Here is a 27493-nt window from a genome sequence, read left to right as displayed (position 1 = left end):
GACCGAGGGGCGGAGCGAACGGAGATAATGAAGGAGGAAGGGAAAGATGGGCGTTTTCCCTGCTATACAGGAAGTGACGGTAGGGACCGGAAGTGGGAGGAAGGGAGACTTGAGTTTGGGAGCCGGAGGTTGCAGAGATGGAGCTGAGCGAGCTACTCTACAATAAGTCCGAGTACATCGAGACGGTGCGCTGGGCGACGCCGGGCCCGGGGAGGGGGGCGGAGGCTAGAGGGGGCTGTTGGTCCTGGTAAACTCCCCGCTCCTGGCTGGGCCGCCCCGCCCATCCCCGGGAAGCTCCAGCCGCTCCCTTGCGTCCTGCCTCTCCCGGACTTAGCTCTTGTAGGCCACCTGTCACCCCTAGGGCGCAGGCCCGGCTCTCCCCGCCAGCTTCTTCCTTGCTCTGTTCTCACTGCCTGCCCTTTGCCTTCACCCTTTGAAAGAGAAATCACTCCGGGCCCTCAAAACCGGAGGGAGCCTTAGAGATCTTCTGTGTACAGATAAGGAAACTGAGGCCCGGAGAGGGACCGTGAGTTACTAACAGAGTCCAGATGAGAAGCCAAACGCCTCGAGACCTTGAGATGCTTTCTGCACTGGTTGTTTTGGTGCCTCCTGGATCCAAATCTTGTGTTGTCTATTAACATCTTATGCATGATGCATCCATCCAGTTTGCATGGAAAGGTCCACCACAGGAGCCCTTTTCCATGCCCACTACACGGGATTGGCCATGCACCTCATGCAGCAGTCCAGGGTCCGCATTAAGTGGTGGCTTTTATCTTGGAAGCTACCAATGACGTTCTACAGCTGCAATATTCTAATTCCTAACCTCTCTTTCCTCCCCAAACTTACTCAGTTGTCATTTAAAACCCACAACGCGAATGTCTAAAACAGGGGTTCTCAAACTAAGATGGGTCAGCGGCCACGTTTATGTGGCCGCCCGGTTATATGGCAAATGGGCTGAGGGGCGGAGACAGAGTGTGAGCTTTTGTTTTTACTCTAGTCTGGCCCTCCCACAGTCTGAGGGACGGTGAACGGCCCCTATTTAAAAAGTTTGAGGACCACTGCTCTAAAAGGACCTGAACCTAATTTTCCTCCAAACTGTAGTTTAATTTTCCTTTAAGGAACTGTGCTATAGAAATCCATTATTAGCACTTAAGTGCTACAAGTTCTAACAGAAAAGGGACGAGTGGTAGAGAGAGGAAGGAGCCGGGAAGGAAACCTTGTACTCCCAGTCTTCTTTTTGTAACTTGATATGAAAAGTTTTAGAAAATCTGCTAAGTACTCTGTTTCATCTTATTCTTTACCTCAACGTAAATCATAAAGAAATGATCATTGAAAGCAACACATCTATTAGGGACTTTAAAACATAAAGGGACTTTAAAATATCTGTTGAATAAACTACTTAATTTTTCCTTTTCCTTTTGAAAATGCTGGATTTGTTGAAAAGCTGGTTTTTAAATAAAATGTCAGTACTGTTTTAGAGTGGAGTCATGGTGTAATTGTAAATCTTTCTGTGTAATGCATACTTTTGGAAGTCTGGCGAATTTTACCTATCTTTATAACTGAAGGAAATGCTGAATTTCAATTATAGATTAGTTTTACCACTCAAGTTCATTGCCTTCCTCCCCCCAGTCTATCCATGATTAGTCTGTGGAGAACTCTTTGTGTAGCAGAAGGAACACTGAATCAGGAATCAGAATATCATATTTACTTCAAATGACAACAATTTGTATGAACTTTGGCAAATTACTTCAGCTCCATCAGCTTGTTTTGACTTTGAACTAAAGTTTCTTTAAGTTCAAACATGCTGTGATTCTTTGAAGCCAGAAGGCCTTGGTGTGGGGCTCACAGAAATAAAGAAGACCTGAAAGTTTCCTTGAAATTTTACTTAGCTGGCAGGCTCCAGAATTCTAATCATTCTGTTCCTCATTCCCGGACTCCTATCCTTCTGAAGCTCACACCCAGGCTACCACCTTCAGTTTTAAGTCTAGTGAATTCCATTTCCTACTCAGGAAGGTGAAGTGAGGACATTTTCACGTAGGAGACAAGTAAACCTAATCACCATTTGTTTCTATGAGAAAATAGATCTCAGTTTCTGAGCCCTTGATTGCCATTGCCCATATGCATTGTGTGTTCATTAGAGCATCTATGGACTAATTCACTCAGCCCTTTGTTTGCTGGTCTTGAACAAATGTTCTTCCTCCAATACAACCTCCCTCTCTCAGTAAAAGTTTAGTGCATGGAACCCAATGATCTCAGCTAAATTTTCTGTTGCTTTTTCTCAGGCATCTGGAAACAAAGTTAGTCGCCAATCAGTTCTGTGTGGAAGCCAAAATATTGTCCTAAATGGAAAGGTAAGGAACAAGATCCAACTGCATTCCTTTTCAGAGCAACTAAATATTATGTTTTCAGCAGATGCTACCCTTTGGTTAAGATGACTATTCATGTGTATACTATTTCTCTTTTCATATTTTCCAGTTCTTAAGAATCCTTTTGTTTTCAGAACTTTGATTTAATAGTTCCAGTTTCCTGTACTTGTATGTTTCCTGATTAGTATATGGTTTTGGTTTTTTTAAATTGTTTTATTTGTTTTTCTAGTTATACATGTATGTTAACTTTTAAAAATACATATTTTTGGTTTTTTTTATGAATCATATTGGGAGAGAAAAATCAAAATAAAAGGAAAAAACCATGAGAAAAAAAAAAAAAAGATGTGAACATAGTATGTGTTGATTTACATTCAATCTCCATGGTTCTTTTTCTGGAGGCAGATGGCATTTTCTTCTCTCTCTTTTTTTTTTTTCCTGAAGCAATTGGGCTTAAGTGACCCCAGATAGGAAGTGTTAAGTGTCTGAGATCACATTTGAACTCAGATCCTCCTGACTTTAGGGCTGGTGCTCTATCCACTGCGTCACCTAGCTGCCCCACAGATGGCATTTTCTATCCAAAGTTTATTGAGATTGCCTTGGATCACTGAAGCACTGAGAAGAACCAAGTCTTTCATAATCATAGCACATTCTTGCTGTTATTGTGTACAATGTATTCCTGGTTTTGCTTGTTTCACTCAGCATCAGTTCATATATTTTTCCAGGTCTTTCTAAAATCAGCTTGTTCATCATTTTTTATAGAACAATAATATTTCAATATTTTCATATGCCATACCTTATTCAGTCATTCCCTAATTGATAGGCATCTTCTCATTTTCTAATTCTTTGCTACTGCAAAAAGTGCTGCTACAAACATTCTTGCACATGTGGGTCTTTTTCCTGATTGGCATATAAGTAAAAGCAAGGTAGTCTTAATATTATTTTCTTTTTTATGCATAATTTTTTCCCAAAATCCATTCCCAGTTTTAATATTCTACTAATTATCTTGGTTCTGTAACTCACTGTGTTGTGTTACCATTCTGTAAGATTAGCTATCAGTATTTCAGTCATTGTGTATGTTTTTAGTTTCTTATAGTTTGATTTATCTCTTATCAAATTTTTAAGTTTTCTTACTTTTGAGGATGTGATCTAGTTACCAAATGAAGAATTTCTGGTTTTTATTCAATACATTGAAACTCTTGGTACTTTAATTCAGAAAAAAATAAAAAAATTTTTTCTTAAGTTACAAGAAGGGATTTTAAAGGTATAGTCAGTCACTGGTTGTACTTATGATCACAGTTTTTTTTAAGCCATTGAAAATGGGCACCCCATAAAACTTGAAGGACATAGTTTTAGAAAACTACAAGGAATTACATTATTATTTTACAATTGAAAATAATTATATAGGGGCAGCTAGGTGACGCAGTGGATAGAGCACCAGCCTTGAAGTCAGGAGGACAGGAGTTCAAATTTGACCTCAGACACTTAATTCTTCCTCACTGTGTGACCCTGGGCAAATCACTTAACCCCAATTGCCCCAACAAAATAAATAAATAAATGAATATATGGAATTTCTTGCCCTTACAGATCAAACCAAAAATATTTTTAAGAAAAGATGTTTAATATCAAGGGAATAAATGGAAAAAAAGCTGGAATGGAAGGTGGCCTAGATGTACCAGACTTAAAATTATATTATAAAGCATCAGTCATCAAAACCATTTGGTACTGAGTAAGAATTAGAGTGGTGGATCAGTGGATTAGGTACACAAGATACAATAGTCAATGACTTTAGTAATTACTGGTTGATAAACCCAAAGACTCTAGCATCTGGGATAAGAACACACTAATTTACAAAAATTACTGGGAAAACTGGGATATAGTGTGGCAGAAATTAAGTATAGACCAACATCTCACACCATAAACCAAAATAAGATCAAAATGGGTACATGATTTAGATATGAAAGCTGATACTATAAACAAATTAGGAGAGCAAGGAATAATTTACCCATCAGATCTTTGAAAAAGGGAGGAATTTATGACCAAACAAGAACTAGAGAACATTATGAAATGGAAAATAAATAATTTTGATTACATTTAAATTAAAAGGGTTTTGCCCAAACAAAACAATGCAGCCTAAATTAGAAGAAAAGCAGAAAGGTTGCAAATATTTTTACAGTAGTGTTTCTGATAAAAGCCTCATTTCTAAAATGTGTAGAGAAGACTTCAAGTCATTCCCCATTTGATAAATGGTCAAAGGATATGAATAGGCAATTTTCAGATGGAGAAATTGAAGCCATCTATTGTCATATGATTGGCTAAGATAACAAGAAAAGATAATGATAAATGTTAGAGGGGATGTGGAGAAACTCAGATATTAAAGTTTGTTGGTAGAGTTATAGGAACTATATCTCAAAGAGATCATAAAAAAGGGAAAAGGACCTCATGTGCAAAAATGTTTGTAGCAGCTCTTTTTGTGGTGGCAAGGAATTGGAATTGGAATGCATGCCTGATAGTTGGGGAATAGCTGAATAAGTTATGGTGTATGAAAGTAATGGAATATTATTCAATAAGAAATTATCAACAGGCTGATTTCAGAAAAGTTTAGAAAGATTTATATGAACTGATGCTGAATGAAGTGAGCAGAACCAGGAGAACATTGTACACATTAACAGCAAGATTATGTGATAATTAACTACGATAGACTTAGCTCTTCTCAGCCACACAATTCTCATCCAAGACAGTTCCAATAGATTTGGAATAGAAAATTTCATCCACTCCAAAGAGAGAACCATGGAGACTGAATGCAGATTGAAACATACTATTTGCACCTTTTTTTTGGTTTACTTTTTTTTTTTTTCATGGTTTTTTCCCTTTTGGTCTGATTTTTCTTGCATGACATGACAAATATGGAAATATGTGCTATACATTTATATGTTAACAATAGTATTGTAGGGGCAGCTACGTGGCGCAGTGGATAGAGCACTAGCCTTGAATTCAGGAGGACCTGAGTTCAAATTTGATCTCAGACACTTAACACTTCCTAGCTGTGTGACCCTGGGCAAGTCACTTAACCCCAGCCTCAGAAAAAAACAAAAAAATAGTATTGTAAAGATAGTCATCTATGAAAGATTTACTAATGCTGATCAATTTAAGGACCCAGTAAAACTCCAAAGTATTTATAATGAAAAGTAAACTTCTAGATATAGACTTGATGGGCACAGAGTGCATAATGAACATTTTTTTTTCTCTTTCTTTTTCTAGTTCCTGTCATTCACCAGAACATAGCTAATGAGAAAATTGCTTTGCTTGACTTTATATTTGTGATAGATTTTGGATTTCTTGTCTTCTCAATGGTTGGGAGGAGGAAGGAATTTGGAACTGAAAATAAAACAAAATTGAATGAAAAAATATATATTTGTTCAGCACAGGGTCTATGTAATAACATCTGCTAACAGGTTTCAGTATTTAAATTGTTCAATAAATATATATATATTTTTTTTGGTAAATTCATGCAAAATAGCTATTAAAAGGAAAGTTGAGGTTATTCTAGATATGTCCTTATAAGACCTCTTGAAGTTAATGTTATGGAGGCTATTTACTTTGTTGTTTAGAAGTATTTACTATTTCATGAGAATGAACTATCATTCCCTCTCACAAATAATCTCTTGATGTTATTGTGAAGAAGAGATGGTCACTAGATATACTATTTTTCTCAATGAGTTTAATCAGTTTAGCATTTATTATATTCTTTAATAGCAATTTTCCTAGGTATATTCTTTTTACTAGCATATCCCATGGAGATACTCTGAAGGAAACAGATATCTTGATACTTGTTACCTAAGTGAAATAAGTATTTTTTTCTTCTTTCCTAGACAATCATAATGAATGACTGTATTATTCGAGGAGATCTGGCAAATGTAAGGATTGGGCGCCATTGTGTTGTGAAAAGCCGTAGTGTCATAAGGCCACCATTTAAGAAATTCAGCAAAGGGTAGGTATTTCATTACCTCCTCTCTTTTTTTATGAAATTGGGATTAACCCAAAAGACTTAATTCTTGCCACCACTAATGTTTTCATTCAGCTCTCATTCTTGGAATAGATGATTCTGCTAGTATTCAAGCATTTAGATATGACTTAAGAGAACAAAGTATAATAAGCAGGTCTTGTCGTGTTTTAGATTTCAACAAATCTTTAGACAGCCTTCAATCTACAGTGCATGGTATGCTTTCTGGTTTTCTAAATTCCAAAGTCAACATGCCATTCCGACATCAAATGAAGTCAGACGTCATCTGTTCACTGTTCTTTTTTTCCTAGTATTGCACAAATGGACCTTAAAGTATTTTTCCAAATAGAAGATATTGACTTCTTTATTGTTTGGAAGCATTTTGCATCTTCTACATGAAATCAATTGATCATTCAAAAAACTTTTTAAAGTTCCTGGCACTGTGCTAAGGATTGGGGATACAATCCTTACCTTTTTTTCTCACTTAAGTATAATATCTCCTCAACTCATTTCTTGGAAGTAAAATATGATTTTCAGTTAGGCAAGTAGAGAATGGGGAGAGAAAGTGACTGTATTTTCATTTATTTATTAAGTATTCTGCTTGATAGAAAGTTTAGCATTATGGATACAGAGCTTGTCTTAAAACCAAGGAACCTTGGCTTTAAATCCTATCTCTGACATCTAATGTGTGTGTAATACTGGACACAGGGATTTTCTCCCCCAAGTCCCTACTTAACCATTTGTTAGTTATTCTTGCCTCCAAAGAAATGAGAAAAGAGAAAATAGAAGTTCAATGACTCAATCTATTGTGGCTCTAAGCAACTCTTCATTATCCTAAGTTTCAGAGAAAGTACTGATCTACATTGATAAAGGGAGTTTCCTTACCTAAGAGTTCTTTATACCAATAAAAGTATATCTCTGTCTTAAAGTGAGCCCTGCAAATAGGTATAACTGGTACAGTTCAAAACAAGGAGTATGTCTGTTACTTGACCCTACTAATGATGAGGAAGAAAGAGAAACACATAACATATATCTATACCCCAAACCTAGTGATAGCTAAGTAATGGCATGGACTGGAGCAGAAAGAAAGGGTAGGCTCTCTACTTTTATTTCAGGCGGGCTCTAGATGGATTCATATTGCTAATCACCTGAATTTTACCTTGTGAGGAGTAGAATTAAAAGAGTTCCAGTGTTCCATTTTTCCATTTACCTATCGATATTTCTTGTCCTCTTTATCACTTCTGCGTTTGCATGACTTTTTCTCTCAATATTTTAGATTGCTTTGCACATAATCACTGAGAATTGGTCTGCCCCCTACTTCCTGCTACTTAGCAGTTCAGTAGAAGAAGATAGTAAGGGAGTTCATATACTTCTTCATACCTTTAGAGAAAGGGTATCCTAAGCATATGGCTCTAGACATTCCACCTCCACCATCCCTTTCCTCCCAAGAAAAGGAAGTGTTAAGGCCCCAAGTTCTGAAGCATTTCTTTTAGTATTGAAAAATACAAGAGATGTATTCTATGAAATGGGTAGGTTCAACAATTGGGCTTGCTATAGACCTTTATCTTTGGAACTTATTAGTCTAGGTGTGCGTACCCATTTTTATTTCAGATAGGATATTGTTAGGAGCTTTTTTCATGACTTTCTAATTTTGACTTTATGCTTTGGAGATCTGAGTTTAATGTCCCAAGGATATGTCATTTGTATCTCAGAACTTAGAATTTTGTTCAGTCATTTTCATTTGTTCCTGACTCTTTGTGACCTCCATTCCTTCCATGGCAAAAATACTGGAGTGGTTTGTGATTTCCTTCTCCAACTCATTTGACAGATGAGGAAACTGAGGCAACCAGGATTAAATGATTTGTTCAAGGTTACTTAATAAGTATTTGAGACCAGATATGAACTCAGAAAGAAGAGTCTTCAAACCTCTGGCCTGGCACTCTATGTACTGAGCCATGTAACTAGACTTAATAGTGTCTTGGGAAAGAATTAATTTCTTCCGGAAAGATATTTTGGGGTTCAGTTTCTTACTGTTTTTCCTGTAGGGCAAGTGACATGAAAAATTCCTACTTTTCCTTTAAAACTAGAATCTAGATAAAATAACCCAACAAGTTAACTGAATAATTTAAAGAAGTCTGTCACTATAATATCTTTTTTTTTCCCCCCTGAGGCTGGGGTTAAGTGACTTGCCCTGGGTCACACAGCTAGGAAGTGTTAAGTGTCTGAGATCAGATCTGAACTCGGGTCCTCCAGAATTCAAGGCTGGTGCTCTATCCACTGTACCACCTAGCTGCCCCTGTCACTATAATATCAATGAAAACAAAACTTAAAAAAATAATAATACATTGTGATTGCCATTATAATAAAACTTAAGATCTTTATTGATCTGTGAAGAACAACTTTCTGTACTATTCAAAATTGTTATTTTAATCTTTGAAATGTATTTTTCTGTTCCTTAACCAGTTATCTTTCATGGAACACTTCATCTTTCCAAATGTCAAACATTAATATCAAAAAATGTTCAGTAGAACCAATGGAATCTATTGGAAAATAGTATTTTATTCACCTCTATATCTCCATACTTGCTGAACTTTTTCTCCAAAGTTTAAGAAGAAAACTGGATGTTCTCCATCATTCCTAAACCTAGAAAGAATATATATATTTTTTTGGCTAATAGTAGCTGTCAGTTCTTTTGAGCAATGCTCTCAGGAAAACAGTTTTTGACCTTTACTTCCCATAGCTCTACCTAGTGCAAAAGCATGGAAAAGATTTCATAAAATATGAAGTCTAGAAGTAGACTTGTTGCTCTAAGCAACTCTTCATTACCCTAAGTTTCAAAGAAAGTACTGACCTACATTGATAAAGGGAGTTTCCTTACCTAAGAGTTCTTTATACCAATAAAAGTATATCTCTGTCTTAAAGTGAGCCCTGAAAATTGGTATAACTGGCACAGTTATACAGTTATCTACCACCAGATGTCAGTATAAGCATGAAAATGAGCTCTTTCTGAAGCCTAATTATATTTTTCTAGTAGCTATGATTCATTTTACTCCCCTTTCTCTCCATTTCCAAATAAAAATCATTTTTTGCATGTTTAAATTTTTTTTTAACCAATAGCTTTCAGTTATTGCAATTTGGTTGCTTAATGTCTATAGGGCATCCACTCTGGTTTGAGTATTGTTTTTTGGATAATTTAAGAAGCCACTTTAATCTGTGGACAATCAAAGCTGAATAGACTAGTTTGGAAAAAATATCATTGTGTCTAAAGATGTAGTTCAGGAAATGCTCAATTTAGAAATGACCTATGCCAGTTACTTCTCTTTGAAATAGTTGTTAACTGAGTATTTTTGTGGAAACTTTTCTGGTTAGTTCTTTCTATAATTGCTGCCTATAATTACATAAAGGAAGCCTCAGATAAACTTAACTCAGTGATTCTTGAGTAGTCATTTAACCTATATCTTCTTCAGTTTCCTCATCTATAAAGTATAATAGGACCTACTTCTTACGATTGTTGTGAAGATAAAATTAGATAATTGTCAAGTGCTTTGCAAAGCATAAAATAGTTTGTAAATGTTATTGTTGTTAGACAAAAACCTAAATGATGCAACATAAATTTAGGAAATACAGTACAAATGACTAGAAGCTGGGAAGGAGCCAGTAAGGCATCTTAGAACATTGATATTTTTTTCATTAGTTAATGGCTGATGAATATTTAATAAGTTAAACATTAGATCATTTTATTGAAATTTTTATTGACTTCAGATCAAATAATAAGTGGTTTTTGTTGTTTTCAGATATAGATTCTATAACTTGTTGATTTGCTAATGGAATGGAAATCATTCCATTTTTAAAATTCTATTAGCAATTAAAAAGACATGAAAAAAGAAATTAGCAATATTTTTTTTTTCCTGGGTCCTGAACTATTTTGAGTTCCTTGATTAATTTTTACTCCATTCAGTTCAATAAGTACTAAAATTTGTCTGATCTTTGAATGTTTGGGTTGGGTGCCTAATCAGTATTCTCATCAAACAATGTTAAATATCCATTTTTGTTAAAGCTATAATGCCAAGCTATTCTCATTTCCTCCCATCTTTTCTTTCTGCATTGCTTTCTCTTCCTTTTGGTGCCACCCAAATTTTGAAATGCCCAGTGCTTTCAATGCTATTCTGATGTTTTTATCAGAAGGAAAATAATAATAAAATAAATATAATTGTTTAAATAAAATGACAATAATAATAAATGATAAATTAATTCACATTAGTGTTACTGACTAGAGCAAAGCTTTTTAAACTGTGTATTATGTAACTCAATGTGACAGTTGTAAAATTATGATTTATTATCAGTAAGTGTTTGATTTGTATACCTATTTTATATACCATGAATCCAAGTCAAGTAAAATTTTTTGGGCAAAAAGGGGTCTTAAGTGGAAAAAGTTTAAGAGGCCCTGGTCTAGAGAATTTTGGAGCTGCCTAGGAAAGGACTTAAAAACAAAGAATAAAACTAACTATGAAATTTCACTCACAGTAAGATTTAAATTGTGAGAAGAGGGAAATTTTTTGTTTGTTTTTAACAAAATGTCTTCCTGATATTCACAAGTCAAGCCAAGTAGGCAGTCACTTTACATGTTCCCTAAAGTTGCTCTTCCTTCCAACTTCCCTATTTATGTTCAATTTTACCATTTTCTCATTCACCCAAGGTAAACATCTACAAGTTATTATCTTTGACATTTTGCTCACCTTGCACTTCATTCAGTCAAGTTCTGTCAAATCTGCTTCTAGGAGCCCTAGAAGCTGCTCCTTTGTCTGTTTCTATTTTTTTTTTTTTTTCACTACAGTCTAAGCCCTCATTTATTCTCTTCTCCAATTTCTTTTCTCTCCTGACTTCTAAATACAATTCTGATCTTATCAAACCTTATTCAGAAATTCTTACTGACTGTCTTTTATCAAATACAACTTTAATTCTGTAACCTGGCATTTAAGATTCTCAATCTTCCCAGACTTATTCTTTATACCTCTCATGCTTCAGCCAAAAGAGACTATCTGCTGTTCCCCAAACACATCCTGCTCTTCCCACCTTCTTGCCTTAATTCTAGCAGTTCCTTTCATCTAAAGAGCCCTTCCTCTCCACCTTTACCTATTAGTCCTACTTGTACCTCAAATGCCACTTCCCCATGAAGCTTTCCTTCATCACTCTTCAGAAGAAAATTCTCTTTTAACTCCTTTAGCATTTGGGTTTTGTACTGCTCTATGGTACTTAACACATGCATCAATAACAATTTAATGAACGAATGAAGCCAATAGTACTTGTCTCTAGTATGCAGAGTATAACATCTTTTTGGAACACAGCATGCTTATTCACTATGGCTTATCTTAGTTTTCTTTTTTCACCAACCTCAAAGCTCCCCACCTTTACTTACTGCCATTGTAGTTCTGGCTGTTATATCATACTCTTAACACAGCTTTCTGTGATCAACACTTGGGAATTTCCCTTTGCCAGGTAGACTCCTTTTCCTCCATAAAGCCTTGCTTATATTTTTCTTTGGGTCAATTATCATCCCTTTTAACCTGGAATTATAAGAATATTTCTTAAGACCCTTTACCTTCCCCTGTAGGAGAGAAATCATCCTACACTTTGACCATAGGTAACAGTCACAGCTAAATTTTTGTTGTCACTATCCTGATAGAGATACTCAGCCTTGTGAATGCTTACTCCTCATTTCCTAAGCACTTCTTTAAGACTTTCACAACTTTTCATCACCTTTTAACAGCTTGTTATTTTCATCCAATTTTCTTTGTTTCCCTTAACAACTTACCTGGCAGTCAGACTGCATTTCCTTTCCCTTTTCTTCCTAATCTTTTATTTGTTGAACCAGCTTGTTTTACTTATCACTTTATTTTATGCACCTTATTGTACCAATTATCTTTTCTTACCCTTTCTCCTTGAATTCTTTTCCAGTTCTTTCCCTTCAATTCTTTTTCTCCTTGAGATTGAATCAATGCTTTCAAAATCAATTTCCTAACCTGTTCCAAAATTTTGCCAAAAATATATATTAGATTCACTGATTGAAAGCTTAGAGAATTTACTTTCTTTTTCTTTTCAAAAAGGGTGAAAATACTTGCCTATCACCAGTTTTGTGATACTTCTCCTAAATTCTCAAAGGCCATCAATAATTCAGTTATTACTTCTGTACTTTTTCATTGCCTTAAGATGTTTGAGGTGGCAATGACATATAAGTGGAAATGTCCTTCAGGCAATTAGAAATTTGGAAATGAAATCATATATAACAGTTTCTTCAGCCATTCTCCAATTGATAGATGCCCATTTTGTTTCTGTTGGTTTGCTACAACAGAAAGTGCTGTTATAAAATAAATGTCTTTGTACATTTGAGTTCCCTATATCTTTAACCTCTTTAGTAGATATGCTGATTAATTGATTTCATTGAATCAGAGAATACATACAGATAACTGATATTTTAGGAATAGTTCCAAAATGTTTTCCAGAATGATTATATCACTTCACAGCTGTACCAACAGAACTTTCATGTGTTGACATCCTACAGTCCTTCCAAAAATTGTCATTTCTTTTGTCATCTTTTCCAGTCCTCTGTATGTAATGCAAAACCTCAAACTTTTTTTCATTTGTACTTCTCTCATTAGTAATGTGAATTTTTTGGGGGGTATGATTGGTATTGCCTTAGATTTCTTCTTTTGAAAACAGAAAATTCATATCTTTTGGTCATTTATTATTTGGAGGAATGGCTCTTGTTCTTATGTATTTGTATCAGTTCTCTACATGTCTTGGATATCAGATATTTTTCAGAGAAAATGCAGTTTTTTCCTTCAAGTTATTGTTTCTAGGAGGGAGTTTCCATGCCAGGAGTTCCTCCAACTAATGAAATGACATGGCTAATCTCTAAAAATATCATCAGACTTCCTAGAGACTCAGCTGAAACTAGCCAGTTAGAAAACAAAGCTCTTTTCTTTTTTTTTTTTTTTTTTTTTTTCTGTCTCTTCCAAGGGGAAGAGTTTTGTTAAATCTGTTTTATTACTACAAAGATCTCAAAATAAAAGGAATCTTTTCCTGGGCTTTGCTGTCAACTTTAGGGTTCTGATCACAGAATTCTTTTTTTGTCAGAAATAGTCATTTTGTTTGTCCTCCATTCTCAAAAAGGACCCTGATATCCTGAAAGTGATGTCATGACTTGGAACACATTGGATTTAAGTGAGGGAGGTCTGTGCAAAGTCATTAGCCTCATTCTCTACTCTAGAGCCATCTGGGTCCAGTGACAAGACACAGATCAGGATGACTGGAGATGGTCCTTTGCAGTAGAAGACCTTGACCTTTTTAAGATAAGACCTGTCCCAGATCTCAGTTTGACTGAGACAATGCCTATTCACCGATTAAGGTTAAGTAAAAAATGAATCAGAGAATGGCCTCTTTACCTGCCCCGGGGGAAAAAAATCAACCTGGAAGGGGAAGATCCTCTGGGTTTCTGGCCAAAACAGAAACAATTGATATTTATGCTCAATATGAGCCATCAGAAATAACCTTTAGCTAAAGTGGTGAAGTGGAGTAAATGATGTGTGGTTATGTAAACTTAGATTCAAAGTACAATAAATTAAACTTTGTTTTCTCATCTTTCTTTTCATTTTCCAGAGTTGCATTTTTTCCTCTACACATTGGTGACCATGTCTTTATTGAAGAGGATTGTGTGGTCAATGCAGCCCAGATTGGTTCCTATGTCCACATAGGCAAGAACTGTGTAATTGTAAGCCTTCTGACCTTAGATTGCCTAAATATTCTTCCTTCTGTGTTCTCAACTTCCAACTTTCTAGTCTCCCTTTTTCTTTGTTATTTCTTTTTTTTTTTTTTAATTTCTAATATTCCAATTACCTAACATTCAAGCTAGTTTTGTCACTACAGATATAGCTATAGGATCTCCAGGAGCATAAATTCTCACTTGAATTAGATCACCCAAAGGCTTCACAGATTAGAAACTTCATTCAGATTGGGATTTGCAATCTTCTTAAAGGCAAATGAGAACTACATTAACATTTAGTGAGAAGATTCTCCAGTTCTAAACTTATCCCTTATTTTAGAATCCCTTATTCTATTCTAAATTCTTTATTTAGGGTTTGTGGGTGCTGAAAGGGTCTTAAATTGGATGGGGAAAAAATTACATCTTTATTTTTGCTTACCTCTAACTAAAATATAGCATTTTCCTTAACTATTTAAAAATATTATTTTGATATGGAAATATGTTTCAAAGAATTGCACATATTTAACCTATTTCAGATTGCTTACTATCTTGGGAAGAGGAGAGGTAAGGGAGGGAGGGAGAAAAATTTGGAACATAAAGTCTCACAAAAACAAATGTTGAAAACTAATTTTACATATATTTGGACTACTTGCCATCTAGGGGAGGGCATGGGGGAAGAGAGGGAAAATTGGAACACAAGATTTTGCAAGGGCTAATGTTGAAGAATTGTTCATGCATATGTTTTGAAAAATAAAAAGCTTTAATTTAAAAAAAACATGCATTTGGAATATAAAATACTATTGAAAATTTAAAAATATAGATTGTTTTGAGAAAGGGTATTTGGATTTCACACAGACTGCCAAAGAAGTTTGTGGCAAAAGAAGGCTCCTTGCTCTGAAGTAATAAAAACCTCAAGACTCCTATAAGTGCTCTTTCCAGGCTACCCATGTAAATTCAAAAGTACAGTTTGTAGTGTTGGCTTTATTTGTGTGACTTTTAGTCACCATTTGAATAAACAAATGTGAAACATTAATTTCTAATCATTCCCATTGATTACTTGCTAAGCATTTCAAAATTCTCAGATGACCTCAGCAGTAAGATTTTCCTGATTTCCTCTATTTTGCTTAAGAACCTAGAGATAATTCACTGTATTCAAGGTCTGTGCCCATTAAGTTGGAGGCAAGTGGGAATGGTATGTTTTAGAAAATTAATTTGGCAACTTTTCTTTTTCATGTTAAACATAGGATTTTTCCACATAAAAGAAAGAAAACAACAAATCCAACCTGGAACAGAGTGTTTAGAATGTTCTTTAGGAAGCATATTAGATCCAAATAACTCAGCATTAGGCTGAGTAATAAATACAACACATTTTCACCTGAGGATTTTTTCTTAAACCAAAATATGTAACCAGAGCAAAGGTGAATTGATAACAGTGTGGGAAAGGTAGGACTTGTATTTCTTCTGTAAGTACAAAATGGTACAGCTTTAAATAGTAAATAAGAACCTCTTTCTTCCATAATCCATGAAACAAATATGTCTCATTCACCTCATATTTGCCCCACCAAATTATACAAGTCAGGATATAACTAACAAAGTAATCACATGTAAAACAGCATGAGTCAAAAATGCTGTGGTTTGTCAAGAAAGGAGTTAATCTTTAAAAAAAAAAAAACTACTCTAAGTGAAAAATGCTGTTTCCAGAGAAAGAACTGGTGGTATCTGAATACAGAAGAAGTATTGTTTTACCAGAGTGAATGTGTATAATTCAGATGACCTCTAAGTGATTTCTGGAAGAAGTATAGAGAAGTGGCTAAAAGTTTAAAATCATGAGTTGTTACTTGAATCTATTTCTGTATTTTTATTTGAGTTTTCTTTTATAAAATGACTAATATGGAAATATTTCTTACATGATTGCATATATATATATATATATAAAATATATATATATATATATATATATATATATTTATAACCTGACAGAAAAGGGAGCAGGGAGGAAAAGGATAGAAGGATAGAATTTGGAAATTCAAAAATTCAATTTGAAAATTCAAAACTTAAAAAAAACCCAAATGTTAACAATTGTTCTTACATGTAATTGGACATAAAATTTTTTTTATTCAAAAATATAAATAGGGGGCAGCTAGGTGGCGCAGTGGTTAGAGCACCAGCCCTGAATTCAGGAGGACTCGAGTTCAAATCTGGTCTCAGACACTTAACACTTCCTAGCTGTGTGACCCTGGGCAAGTCACCTAACCCCAGTCTGGGAGATAGAGATATATATATATATTACCCCCAAGCCTGAGAACCTTCAGTTATTTGTATACCTATAGTAGTAGAGTCTTGTATAAACAAATCATAAATTCATCATTTGCTGGCATGAACCCATATGCCAGCTGAGTTGGGAATGTAAGCTTAAGCAACCTATAACTTTTCTTGGGAATTGCTCATTATTGATCAGTGGGAAAGAAATGGAGACTAACCACCCAAGAAGTAGATGAGAAAACATTCCCTACTTTCCTTATTTCCTGATATATTTTCTGGTAACAAGATTTTTGCTTTTAGGGTCGACGATGTGTATTGAAAGACTGTTGCAAAATTCTAGACAATACAGTATTACCTCCTGAAACTGTAGTTCCACCATTTACCGTCTTCTCAGGCTGTCCAGGTAACACTAAATTTTGATTGTATTTGGCCTAATCTTTTTCATGTTACTTTGAACTCCTTCACTCCTAATTTTGAATATTAGCAGATCAGAAAAACAAACATACTCTTTGATCTTGCATTCAGAATAAGTATTCATGTAGAGATAAGCATTATGCAACCATTGATTTTTTTTTTTTAATCTAAAAAGAACTTTATAGATCATCTTAGAATCATAGAATTTGAAGATGTGAAAGGGTTCCTAGAGTTCATCTAATCCTTGCCCTGAATTTATAGATCAGGAAACTGAATTGGCCAAGTTCACACAGCATTTCACACAGAGTAGAACTAGAACTCACCTATATTGATTCCCATTCCTTTATACAATCCTGCCTGACCTTTAGCTTACTGTTACCTCTGTCATGAATAGTAGAATGTCAACATGGTACTTTTGGTAGGCTGGGCATATTCTATATCTGATCTCACCAAGAATAAGAATTTCTGACACAGAGTATGAATTAAAATGGGACAAAGATGACCCAAAAAGAATCTAACCTTTTATAAAGGTTTTCATCAGGACTATTTGTTAAAATATCACATCCTTCCTTCTCTTGCTTAGCTGCAGTGAACTAGCTCTTCAGTCAGATTTTGTAGGGAAATGTATTCTTGTTTTACCAGAGTGAATTTGTTTAATTCATATGACCTCCAAGTGATTTCTGGAAGAAATGCACCAGAGTGGCTAGAAGTTTAAGATGACAAGTTTCTATTTGAATATACTTCAGTATAGCTCTGTCTCTACTTGTTCTTTGGATGTCTATAATATATTGTGTGTGTGTGTGTGTGTGTGTGTGTGTGTGTGTGTGTGTGTGTGTGTGTGTGTGTGTGTGTGTATTTTTTATTTTTTATTTTTTGTTTTTATTGGGGCAGCTAGGTGGCGCAGTGGATAGAGCACCTGAGTTCAAACCTGTCCTCAGACACTTAACACTTCCTAGCTGTATGTGACCCTGGGCAAGTCACTTAACTCCAGTTGCCTCAGCCAAAAAAAAAAAAGAAATTTACTAAGGAATAAGAGACAACTCTGTCCCAAAAGACTACTTTTATTTTAATTTTATTTTTAAAAAATATTTCTATTTTATTTTAAGTGAATTTTTTATTTATTTATTTTTCTGAACATATATGCAATATATAAAACTTTTTGAGTCTCTCAGATCTACAAAGGATGAGATTGGGAGTATCTTCTCATCAAGGTAGACTTGTTCTGTAGGTTTTTTTCACAATTCACTTCTGATTTTTTTTGATGCTTCTTTCCATTTACAGTGTGTATATTGTTTTCTTAAATCTCCTTACCTCATTTGCTCTGCATGAATTAATGTAAATTTTTCCATGCTTTTCTGTATTCATTACCATTTCTTTTAGCACAGCAATATTCCATTAAATTAATGTACCCCAATTTGTTTAGCCATTTCTAATTGATGTTCATTTACTTTGTTTCTAATTCTTTACTATCACAAAAATTCTGTTAGAAATATGTTGGTGTGTATATAGAAACTTTCTTTATATCAGTGGCCTTTTTTTTTCATTGCAAAGCAGGTGAGGTTAGGTGACTTGGCCCAGAATCACACAACTAGTAAATTTTAAGTGTCTGATACTAGATTTGAACTCAGGTCCTCCTGACTTCAAGGTTGGTGCTCTGTCCACAGCACCATCTAGCTGCCCCAGTCAATGGGACATTAAGCCTAGAAATAGAATACTTGGATCAAAGTATATGTTAATTTATTTACATAATTCCAAATTGCTTTCCAAAGTGATCTACTGAGTCATGGCTCCACCAATATTATACTACTGTACCTATTTTTCCATAACCTCTCAACATTGACTATTCCTATTTTTTATCATCTTTGCCAGTTTTGCAGAGTGTAAGGTGAAACCTCAAGAGTTGTTTTGATTTGTATTTATCATTATTAGTTATTTGGAGCATTTTTTGGCAAATGGAAAGATAAACATTTAGATCCTGGTAATGAAAGAAAATTGCCTGAAATAATATTAAAAATCATAAGTTCTAGGTCCTTCTTTTACCTTCTCTGCTCTCTTTCTTTAGGACTCTTCTCCGGAGAGCTCCCAGAATGTACCCAGGAGCTGATGATTGATGTCACCAAGAGCTACTACCAGAAGTTTTTGCCACTGACACAGGTCTAGTACCCATGTCCCATGCCTCGGATGATTAGACCTCTGGGAAGAACTTTGGAAGGGAGCTTTAGGGCCCCCCACGACTAGGATCTTATGCAGTCTGCTCCTCGGTCGTCTGGTTTTCTTTTTTCTTCAGTCTTTCCAACTTTCATTTTCTCCATATCGTAAAAGCAAAACTTTTGGAGGAATTATCTAGTGTCATGTTGAAATTAGATCTATTTATAGTCACTTTATTCCAAGTTGTTTTTGAACTACAGAATTATTTTTGTTTGATACCATAATTCCTCCATCCTGCGGATGAATGGGTCCTGCTGAACCACACCAGGAAAAAAATTCCTTTTGAAAGACTTTCCAAGGAAAAAAGTTACTTTGCTGTTAAAGGAAAAAAAAGGTTTCTTTGCTGTTACATTGTATACAACCACAAAGGCAATCTACCACTTATATGCATACATGGCTTTCATGTTACTCAATAAATGCAGTCAGCTGCTGCATTTGCTTTTAGAGTCTGAAAAATCGATAGATAGTTATGAATTTTCAAAATTCAGACATTCGATTGTTTGTGATCATTATAAAGTTAAAATTGGGCTATGATGGTTCCTTTTCCTCCCAAATTACATGGAGTTGTATTCAGCATTTGTGACAAATACATGGATAATTAGAAGGTTAGAGGTTCCTTGACTGCTCAATTTGAGTCCCTTTCACTTGATGTGAGGTAAGGTAAAAGCTTAGACCATAAAGCTGTTTTCTAGTCATAGTGTGGGTGACTTCAGTATTCTGGATTCTGAATCCTTAACATACCTGACTCTGAATCCTCTGCCCTATCCAAAGCTCTATTGAGTGGAGATGAACTAGGTAATTTTTTGTTCCACAAAATATCCTTTTTGTATTTGGGTAGGAGCTTGTGTCCTGTTTCATTAATGTTTAACAATGTGTAAATTTCGTTATTCAACTTGGGAGGGTAACATGTAATTGATACTCCCAGTTATCCCAGATGGTCTAGAAAGCTGGGCTGTCGCTCTTATTTGATCTAAACTTTACATTTACAAAAATATATTTCTGCATTTGGGCTTTCTCCCAAACATTTATACCAAGTTGGATATAACCACTTGCAAAAGGACTACATGTCATTATTGATAGAGTTTGTTTATGGCACCTAATATCATTCACACCCCCTTAGTTTTATCCTTACCTCTGGGTCTAGCAGAACATAACTGGAACTGAGGCCAGGGAAGATGGTTAGGTAAGAACTTTCATGCTAAGGTTTTATGTCCCCTGGGAGTTAGTAACTTTGAAATTAGTAGCAAAAAAGGCCTGTGTAACATATCACCTGGGGCCTGGACACTTATTAGCTAGTTGTGAATTATATAAATACTGCAGTGTGTACTAATAACCATTTAATGTAAAGCTTCTAGCTGGCTTGTTTGTACTTTTATGTATTTAAATTAAAAATCTTTTAAATGTATCAGGCATTTTGAAGATGTTGACTCTCTAGATGCAGCTTTGTGGATGCTTGAAAAACTTCTTGCTCCTAATTTAATTATATACTTCTAATTAGGCAAACATACTTTTAATTAATAATTAGACCAATAATTCAGAACTCTCCTTCTTTTTGATCTTTTTGAAGAATGGTAAGGGATTTCCCTTTAGAAAGAGTGAAACTTGTAACTGCCACCAGTTCCTTGAACCATCACTTAGAGAAATGAAATCATAGAAATAAAATCTTAAGAGTTTGGAGGGGACTTTAAAAGTCACATAGTCAAGCATCCTAATATAGTATTGGTTCCTACAGCAAATTAGTGATTCAGCTTTTTTTTTTTTTTCAAGTAATAGGAAACTCATTGTTTTATTAGGTAGCCTATTCCATTTTTTAGCTCTGATTTGAATAAGTTTGTTTCCTTTTCAGATTATAATCTTTCAAATATTCCCCTATGTATTGTACTTTAAGTAGTGTTCTTCTTTGTCTTTAGTTCCTGCTCTGTTTGAAGATAGTTATCATTTTCTCTAAGATTTCTCAAAGTTGAACAATCCTGGTTTTCTCAAAAGAAGTTTTCTCTTACTAACCTGACTATCCTCTGAAAGAGGTCCATTTTGTCAACAGAATTGAACACAGTGCTCCAGATGTGGTTTGGAGCTTAGTTTCATTGATAAGAGACAATGAAATTATTACTTCCTTAGATATAATACAGCCAAGATATTCCTTTAAAAAAAAAAAAAGTTATTTGACACTATTGACTTTGATAGAGCTTGCAGTCAACTGAAACCAGCTGGCATGTGAATTGTTTACCAACCAGATTTCCTCCAACTTATCCTTCCTTGCATAATTGATTTTTTTCAAACCCAGATCAATAGCTTTACATTTATCTCTATTAAATTTCACTTCAATTAAAGCCCATGGTTTATTTTCCCAAACTAACTCTGACCTTAAATTGTTTTGTTAGAATTCAGAAGTGCCAGCCTGGAGTGCAAAGGGAGAAATAAAATACCACAGGGATTAGAGAATCATAGATTACAAACTGGAAACAGACTTTAGAGGCTGTTTAAGACAATCTCTTCATTGGATAGCTGAGGAAACAAGTCAGAGATCTTAAGTGATTTAGGTTACAACAGTAGTAAATACATGTAAGATTTGGCCTCAGATTTTTTGACTCCATAGCTATTGTTTTTTCCACTGTACCATGCTATCCTATCTTTACCTTAGGCTTCATCTCTAGCCTGTGAAATCTCACTACCTTTGCTCTAATAGGAGCGTGGAATTTGGGAAGAATCTGAAACAATATAGAGGAAATTAAGCCTTTTTCATGTAGAAAAATCCTTTATTAGAGCATTTTTGATGCATATGTAATTTCATTTTTACACTTTTAACTGGAAATATGTCTCTAGTATTTATTTGCATTTTCACATGGAATAATGCCATCCATGAAATGGTAAGAGTTCTACAGAAAACACTTTGGGAAATATTGGGCCAGACCTTTTTCAGTTTTGATTTCATTTTTGTATTCATTATTTCTCAGGTACCTTGGAACCTATTATTTTGTTCTTCTGACGGGAATGAGCAAAAATGTATCTGTCTAAATTCAAGCCAGAAATGGTAGCATGTTAAATTCAAAGTTCTGTTCTCTAATATTAATAATGGATACTTCACAATCCAAAGAGCTGGAAGAGAAAATAGACCTATCCCTCTTGTAGTTCTCGCTCTCTGTGGTAGGTTTCTCCAGAGTGCTTAGTATTGAAACAAATTAGCAAAACAGAAATGAAAGATATCCACAGAATTAAATACAAAAATAATAGGTTTCTCTAAAAGTGAACATTTTTATTCCTCTTACTTAAAGGGAAAAAGCTTCTGAATTTTAACACTTCTGACAGCATAGATTTTACTGAGCTATTATAGTGGGAAGAAGCTAGAAAGGGACAAGAAAGTTCACTTGACATTGTTTCTGCCGTCTTGAGAAAGCAACAAATAAAAAGGAAAAAGCAAACTTTGCAATAATAACAGGTTAGTCATCTTTTCCCCAAGTTAAATAACTTGGGGTTAAATTACAGGTAAAATTTATAGTGACCTCAAGATGTGTATATAATGTTTTATTCATAAAGTATTTGTTGAGCTGAAACTATGTCTAGCACTCTGCAAGATCTGGTGGATACAAAAATATATTCTCTTCCCAAAGGGAGGTTATAATATAGTTGGGGAGAGAAGACCCACCCTTTTCTTTTCTTTTCTTTTTTTTTTTTTTTTTTTTTTTTTTTTTGCTGAGGCAATTGGGGTTAAATGACTTGCCCAGGGTCACATAATCAGGGAGTTTTAAGTGTCTGAGGTCAGATTTGAACTCAGGTCCTCCTAATTTCAGGGCTGATACTCTATCCACTATGCCACCTGCCCCATAGGCAGTAAGTCTTAAAAATATTCATATGAGAAAAATATCATTGACTTGGATAATATTTGATGTAGAGAAATAGAGGGAAAGGATGAGCAAAGAAATAGGTGAATATAATTTGGACCTATTCATCATGTCTAGGAGGAAATTAGTCTACCTAGAGTAGATAATTCAATGTGGAAAGTAGTAAAAGTTAAAGTTGTGACCAGATTGTAGAGGATTTTGACTATTGAACTAGAGTTAAGACTTTGTCCTTGGGGCAGCTAGGGGGTGCAGTGGATAGAACACCAGCTCTGAAGTTCAAATTTTGACTTCAGACACTTAATACTTCCTAGCTGTGTGACCCTGGGCAAGTCACTTAATCCCAATTAGCTCAGAGGGAAAAAAAACAAAAAAACCAACTTTGTTCTTTAAGGATTATGGTCACCAGAGCCTTTTTGAACATGACACATTTTTTAAGCAGGATAACCATTTGGAAATGTCCAATAAAAAATGTTCTCTCCTTTTTTAGCCCTGTTTTTCTAACAAGGAAGTGCAAAATGAAATTTCATTATTGTTTTGTAACTATAGGGTCACCTGGTAAAAATAAGATCAAAGCTAAAAGCCCTAGAGTTCAGATAGTAGATAAGTTTCCAACATTTTAGCCTTTTATGGGTTTTTCCACATTGATACCACTAAGAAATCTTCCTGCCTTCAAGTTGAAAAGTAATTTGGTTCAATAAATGACTGTAGGCCAGGGTCTTACTTGTTTCTGGAGCAGAGTGATGAGGAGGAGGGGCTAGGTGCCCTGTTTAGGTCTTAAAAATTGGGCTCTGGGTTGTTGCCTAGAAACATGAAATAGGCCATCAGTGGTTCTTGACTGTACCTCCATGAGGTGCTGAGGCTCAGAGTAATTACAAGGCTTGCTTAAGTTACACAAGTAATACAAGGAAGAGCTGGGATTCAGACCTAAGCCTTCTGACACCATATCTAATGCTTTTTCCATTGTACCATTGCTCCCTCCACTTTTCTTAGGAACTTGTTTATTTCTGTGTTTCTGTTCTACCTAATGACAGACTAATGGCATAGAAATACCTCCTCAGAAAATAGTTAACCTACATTTGAAATGCCTTTCCTTCTCATATGAATTGCTGTAATGCATCAAATTAGTTCCACTGCTAATAAAGCTGTCATTCCCTTAAATCACACATTTTTTTTTTTTAAGTAAGATAGAGTTTATTTTGCATACCAGCCTTATAGTTTGTTCTTTATATTTGCTTTCTGTAATTTTTTTCCCTTTTTTAAAAAATAGTATTTTATTTTTCCAAATACATATAAAGATAGTTTTCAACATTCATTTTTGTAAAACTTTGTGTTCCAAATTTCTCTCTTATTCTCCTTACCTTTTCCCCAAGACAGCAAGCCATCTAATATAAGTTTAACATGTACAGTTCTTTTAAGCATATTTCCATATTTGTCATGTTGTACCAAAAAAATGAGATTGAGGAAAAACACTACATGAAAGAAAAAAACAAACAAGCAAACAACATTTTTATTAAAAAAAAAAAAAAAAAAAAGGTGAAAATACTTTGCTTTGATTCACATTAAGTTTCCATAGTTCTCTCTCTGGATGCTAATGACATTTTTCATCCTAAGTCTATTTGGAATTTAAGCACACACACACACACACACACACACACATATACACATACACATATACATACTGTATCTATTTGTTCCATCAATACATCAGGGTTGTAAATTCCTTAAGCTCAGGGACTATTTTATTTTTCTAACCCTAGTACCTAGCACAGACCCTTGAACAAAATAACCAATTAATACTTGTTGGATTGGATTGAATTGAGAGTACACACAACAACCTGAAGAAAAGACCAGGCTTCCATTCATTGTTCTGAAACCTAGGTAATAATAGTCTCTATCCCTTCTAATACCCAATATGACTTTGATTGGAGTAGAAAATATTCCTCAATATTACTAAGCAGTAATTTCTATAACTTTAGTCCAAAACTAAGGGTTTTCAAGGTTTTTCTAGTATTAGGGATTAGGTGGAGCTCAATGTTGGTTTAGAAACAACAAATTTATAAGTTATTAACCTTTCATTTAGATAGATTTCTTATTGAGAAGGTTGCCATACTGACTTTGTAAGTATTAAGTCCCAGAGTTTATATTGTCCTTTTCTTTTTCATTTTCCTATTTTCCCGTGATTGGATTTCTCTTATGTCTCAGGTTCTGAGCCCATACTTATTGACAAGTCTACACTAATTCCTTCAGTCTTCACTTAGCTAGGTAGATTTCTTAGTTAAAAACCTAGAGTAAGTCCTTATAGAAATATTTTCTGACTGCTACTGCCCCAGGGAAATGTAGTTATACCCTTAAGGTCTTTTTGGACCTGATTAGTGACTGGAAGATTTTTTATTTTATTTTATTTTATTTTTTTAATGTATGAGTAATTTTTTTATAACATTATCCCTTGTATTCATTTTTCCAAATTATCCCTTCCCTTCCTCTACTCCCTCCCCTAGATGACAGGCAATCCCATACATTTTATATGTGTTACAGTATAACCTAGATACAATATATGTGTATAAATCCAATTTTCTTGTTGCACATTAAGTATTAGATTCCGAAGGTATAAGTAACCTGGGTAGATAGACAATAGTAATAACAATTTACATTCATTTCCCAGTGTTCCTTCTCTGGGTGTAGATGTTTCTGTCCATCATTGATCAACTGGAAGTGGGTTGGATCTTCTTTATGTTGAAGATATCCACTGTGACTGGAAGATCCTAAAGGGATTCTAATAAGAAGAAAATGAAATTAGATTGGTCTGCATAGGAAACTCCGCTTTCAGTTTAGAAATAATGACTCATTCCTGCATTGTATTCCCTGTGTGTATTGTTCTGCAGCGGATGAAATGGTGGAAAAGCTTCAGTAAATGACCAGGTTAATTCATCACTTTCAAGCTGCCGGTCACTTCGGTATATATGTAAGTGCCCTGTTCAGATATGCTCCATTTCAAGCAGCCAATAACACAATCAAATCTCTGCTTATAAGACATGAATGCTGGAAGATTTTGATTATGCCAACTATTAAGGGAAATAATTTGGATGAGAGAAAATGGTTGTAATTTGGGGCTTGGGGGTAGGAGATGATAACTAATTCAAGAATCAAAAAACAGGTCAGATCGTACATACCTATATGTTCCTGGAGATCAGGAACCCGAGGTTCGGTGAAGAACTTGATCTTCTTTTCTTTCTCTTCAGATTTCACAATCTTTCTTTCAATAATTCAACCTTCCAAGACTTAAATTAAATTTTTTTTTGTCTTTTATAAAGGTGGCCCCAACCAGGGTATAAAAACAAGTCACCAGTGAAGACATCAAAATGCAACCTTCTTTAAATTAAATTTAAATTAGCCATTCTAACCTCTAAGCCTACCTGGTTCTCTTGAAAGTTTCTTACTCCACAGTTTTCATCACTTACCCAGATTGAGAGGATAAAGAATTGTCAACATTGCCTATTGGGGGTTGTACTTGGGAGGGGTACCAGGGAGGAGGTATTTTGTCTGCTCACTGCTACCCCAGAAATTTTGGAATTCACATAACTTAATTGCTAAAGCTATCTTGGAGTTTAAGGTCCTCAGTGAAACACTACTGGGGAAAAATTGCAATTAGGTTGGTCTATGTAGGAAACTAATTTTCCATTTTGAAAATAATAAATCATCACTCTATTGTACCCTCTCTGTGTGTTATTACCTTTCAGATGCATTATGGAAATTGGTCCCTTAGAATAGTATTAAAAACATAGGCTTTTGTTTCAGAGGGGAGTTTATGTTTTTTAAAATCCCTGTGCTATATTCCAAATGCAATCCAGTATGCCATTATTCTAATCAATTCTAAATCCTGGTTATTCATCTGTCTAAAATATATGCATTTATAGACCAAGTTTACAGGCTATGCATGTTTCTCCCAAATTGAGATTAGTACTGAAACAAAGTCTCTCAGCTTTGGAGGTAGGGCCATATTGCACATAGTTTAGAACCATTTGTGAGTTAACAGAAGAAGAAAGATGGGAGTGAAAAAAATTCAAGTAAGACAATGGTTAAGTTATAGTTAGCAAAGAGTTGCACTCATTTTCACTCCCATCCATCCTGTGCTGGGGGGGAACAAGTTGAAATAAAGGTCTATTTCCATTTAGATGCGGTGTGGGGAAGGGAAATGGAAAGAAAGAAAAAAAACATATCCAAATATCAAAAGCTACCTTCAACTTTCAGAACCTAGAAAATGCCTCTAGACTCTGATTCCAAAAATTCAGACTATATTGTTACTGTACTCTCACTTGCTCTTAACCACTGTTAACAAGGTCGAGTCAAATCACTCCATGTTATGGAAGAATTTTGGTTTTCCTCTCATTTGACTTAATAGTGGTAGATTTATTGACTATAGCAAATGTTTCCTGAGTGCACACTGTAGTGTTAGATGTCAAGGAAGACAAAAGTGTTAAGTTATATTCCCTTTCATAATTCTAGTCCCAAAGACCATTGGTATTGATTGGTGAATATCAATGTCTCTCTTCTGTGGGAAGAGCAGAGTGAAGTTGTTGCAAGCAGGTTAGATGAGAGCTCATCAGTTCAAGCTTTCTCACTTCTGAGGTGTCTTTAAGTTCTCTTC

The 27493-nt window shown here is 34.9% G+C and overlaps 1 protein-coding gene across 1 annotated transcript; it reads left to right on the top strand.

The window, feature by feature from the left end:
* The first annotated feature begins 54 nt into the window (after positions 1–54).
* On the top strand, positions 55–26558 carry DCTN5 (dynactin subunit 5). The gene is made up of 8 exons (XM_074280401.1): positions 55–185; positions 2283–2351; positions 6236–6354; positions 14023–14134; positions 16688–16790; positions 18864–18955; positions 25731–25810; positions 26160–26558. Exons 1-7 carry the CDS (start codon positions 138–140, stop codon positions 25761–25763), a joined length of 576 nt encoding a protein of 191 aa, XP_074136502.1. The 5' UTR covers positions 55–137; the 3' UTR covers positions 25764–25810; positions 26160–26558.
* Positions 26559–27493: the final 935 nt, after the last annotated feature.

The sequence above is a fragment of the Sminthopsis crassicaudata genome, chromosome 1 (genome assembly GCF_048593235.1).
Source record: "Sminthopsis crassicaudata isolate SCR6 chromosome 1, ASM4859323v1, whole genome shotgun sequence".
NCBI classification, from domain to species: Eukaryota; Metazoa; Chordata; class Mammalia; order Dasyuromorphia; family Dasyuridae; genus Sminthopsis; species Sminthopsis crassicaudata.
This window is presented reverse-complemented; position numbering and strand designations above follow the sequence as displayed.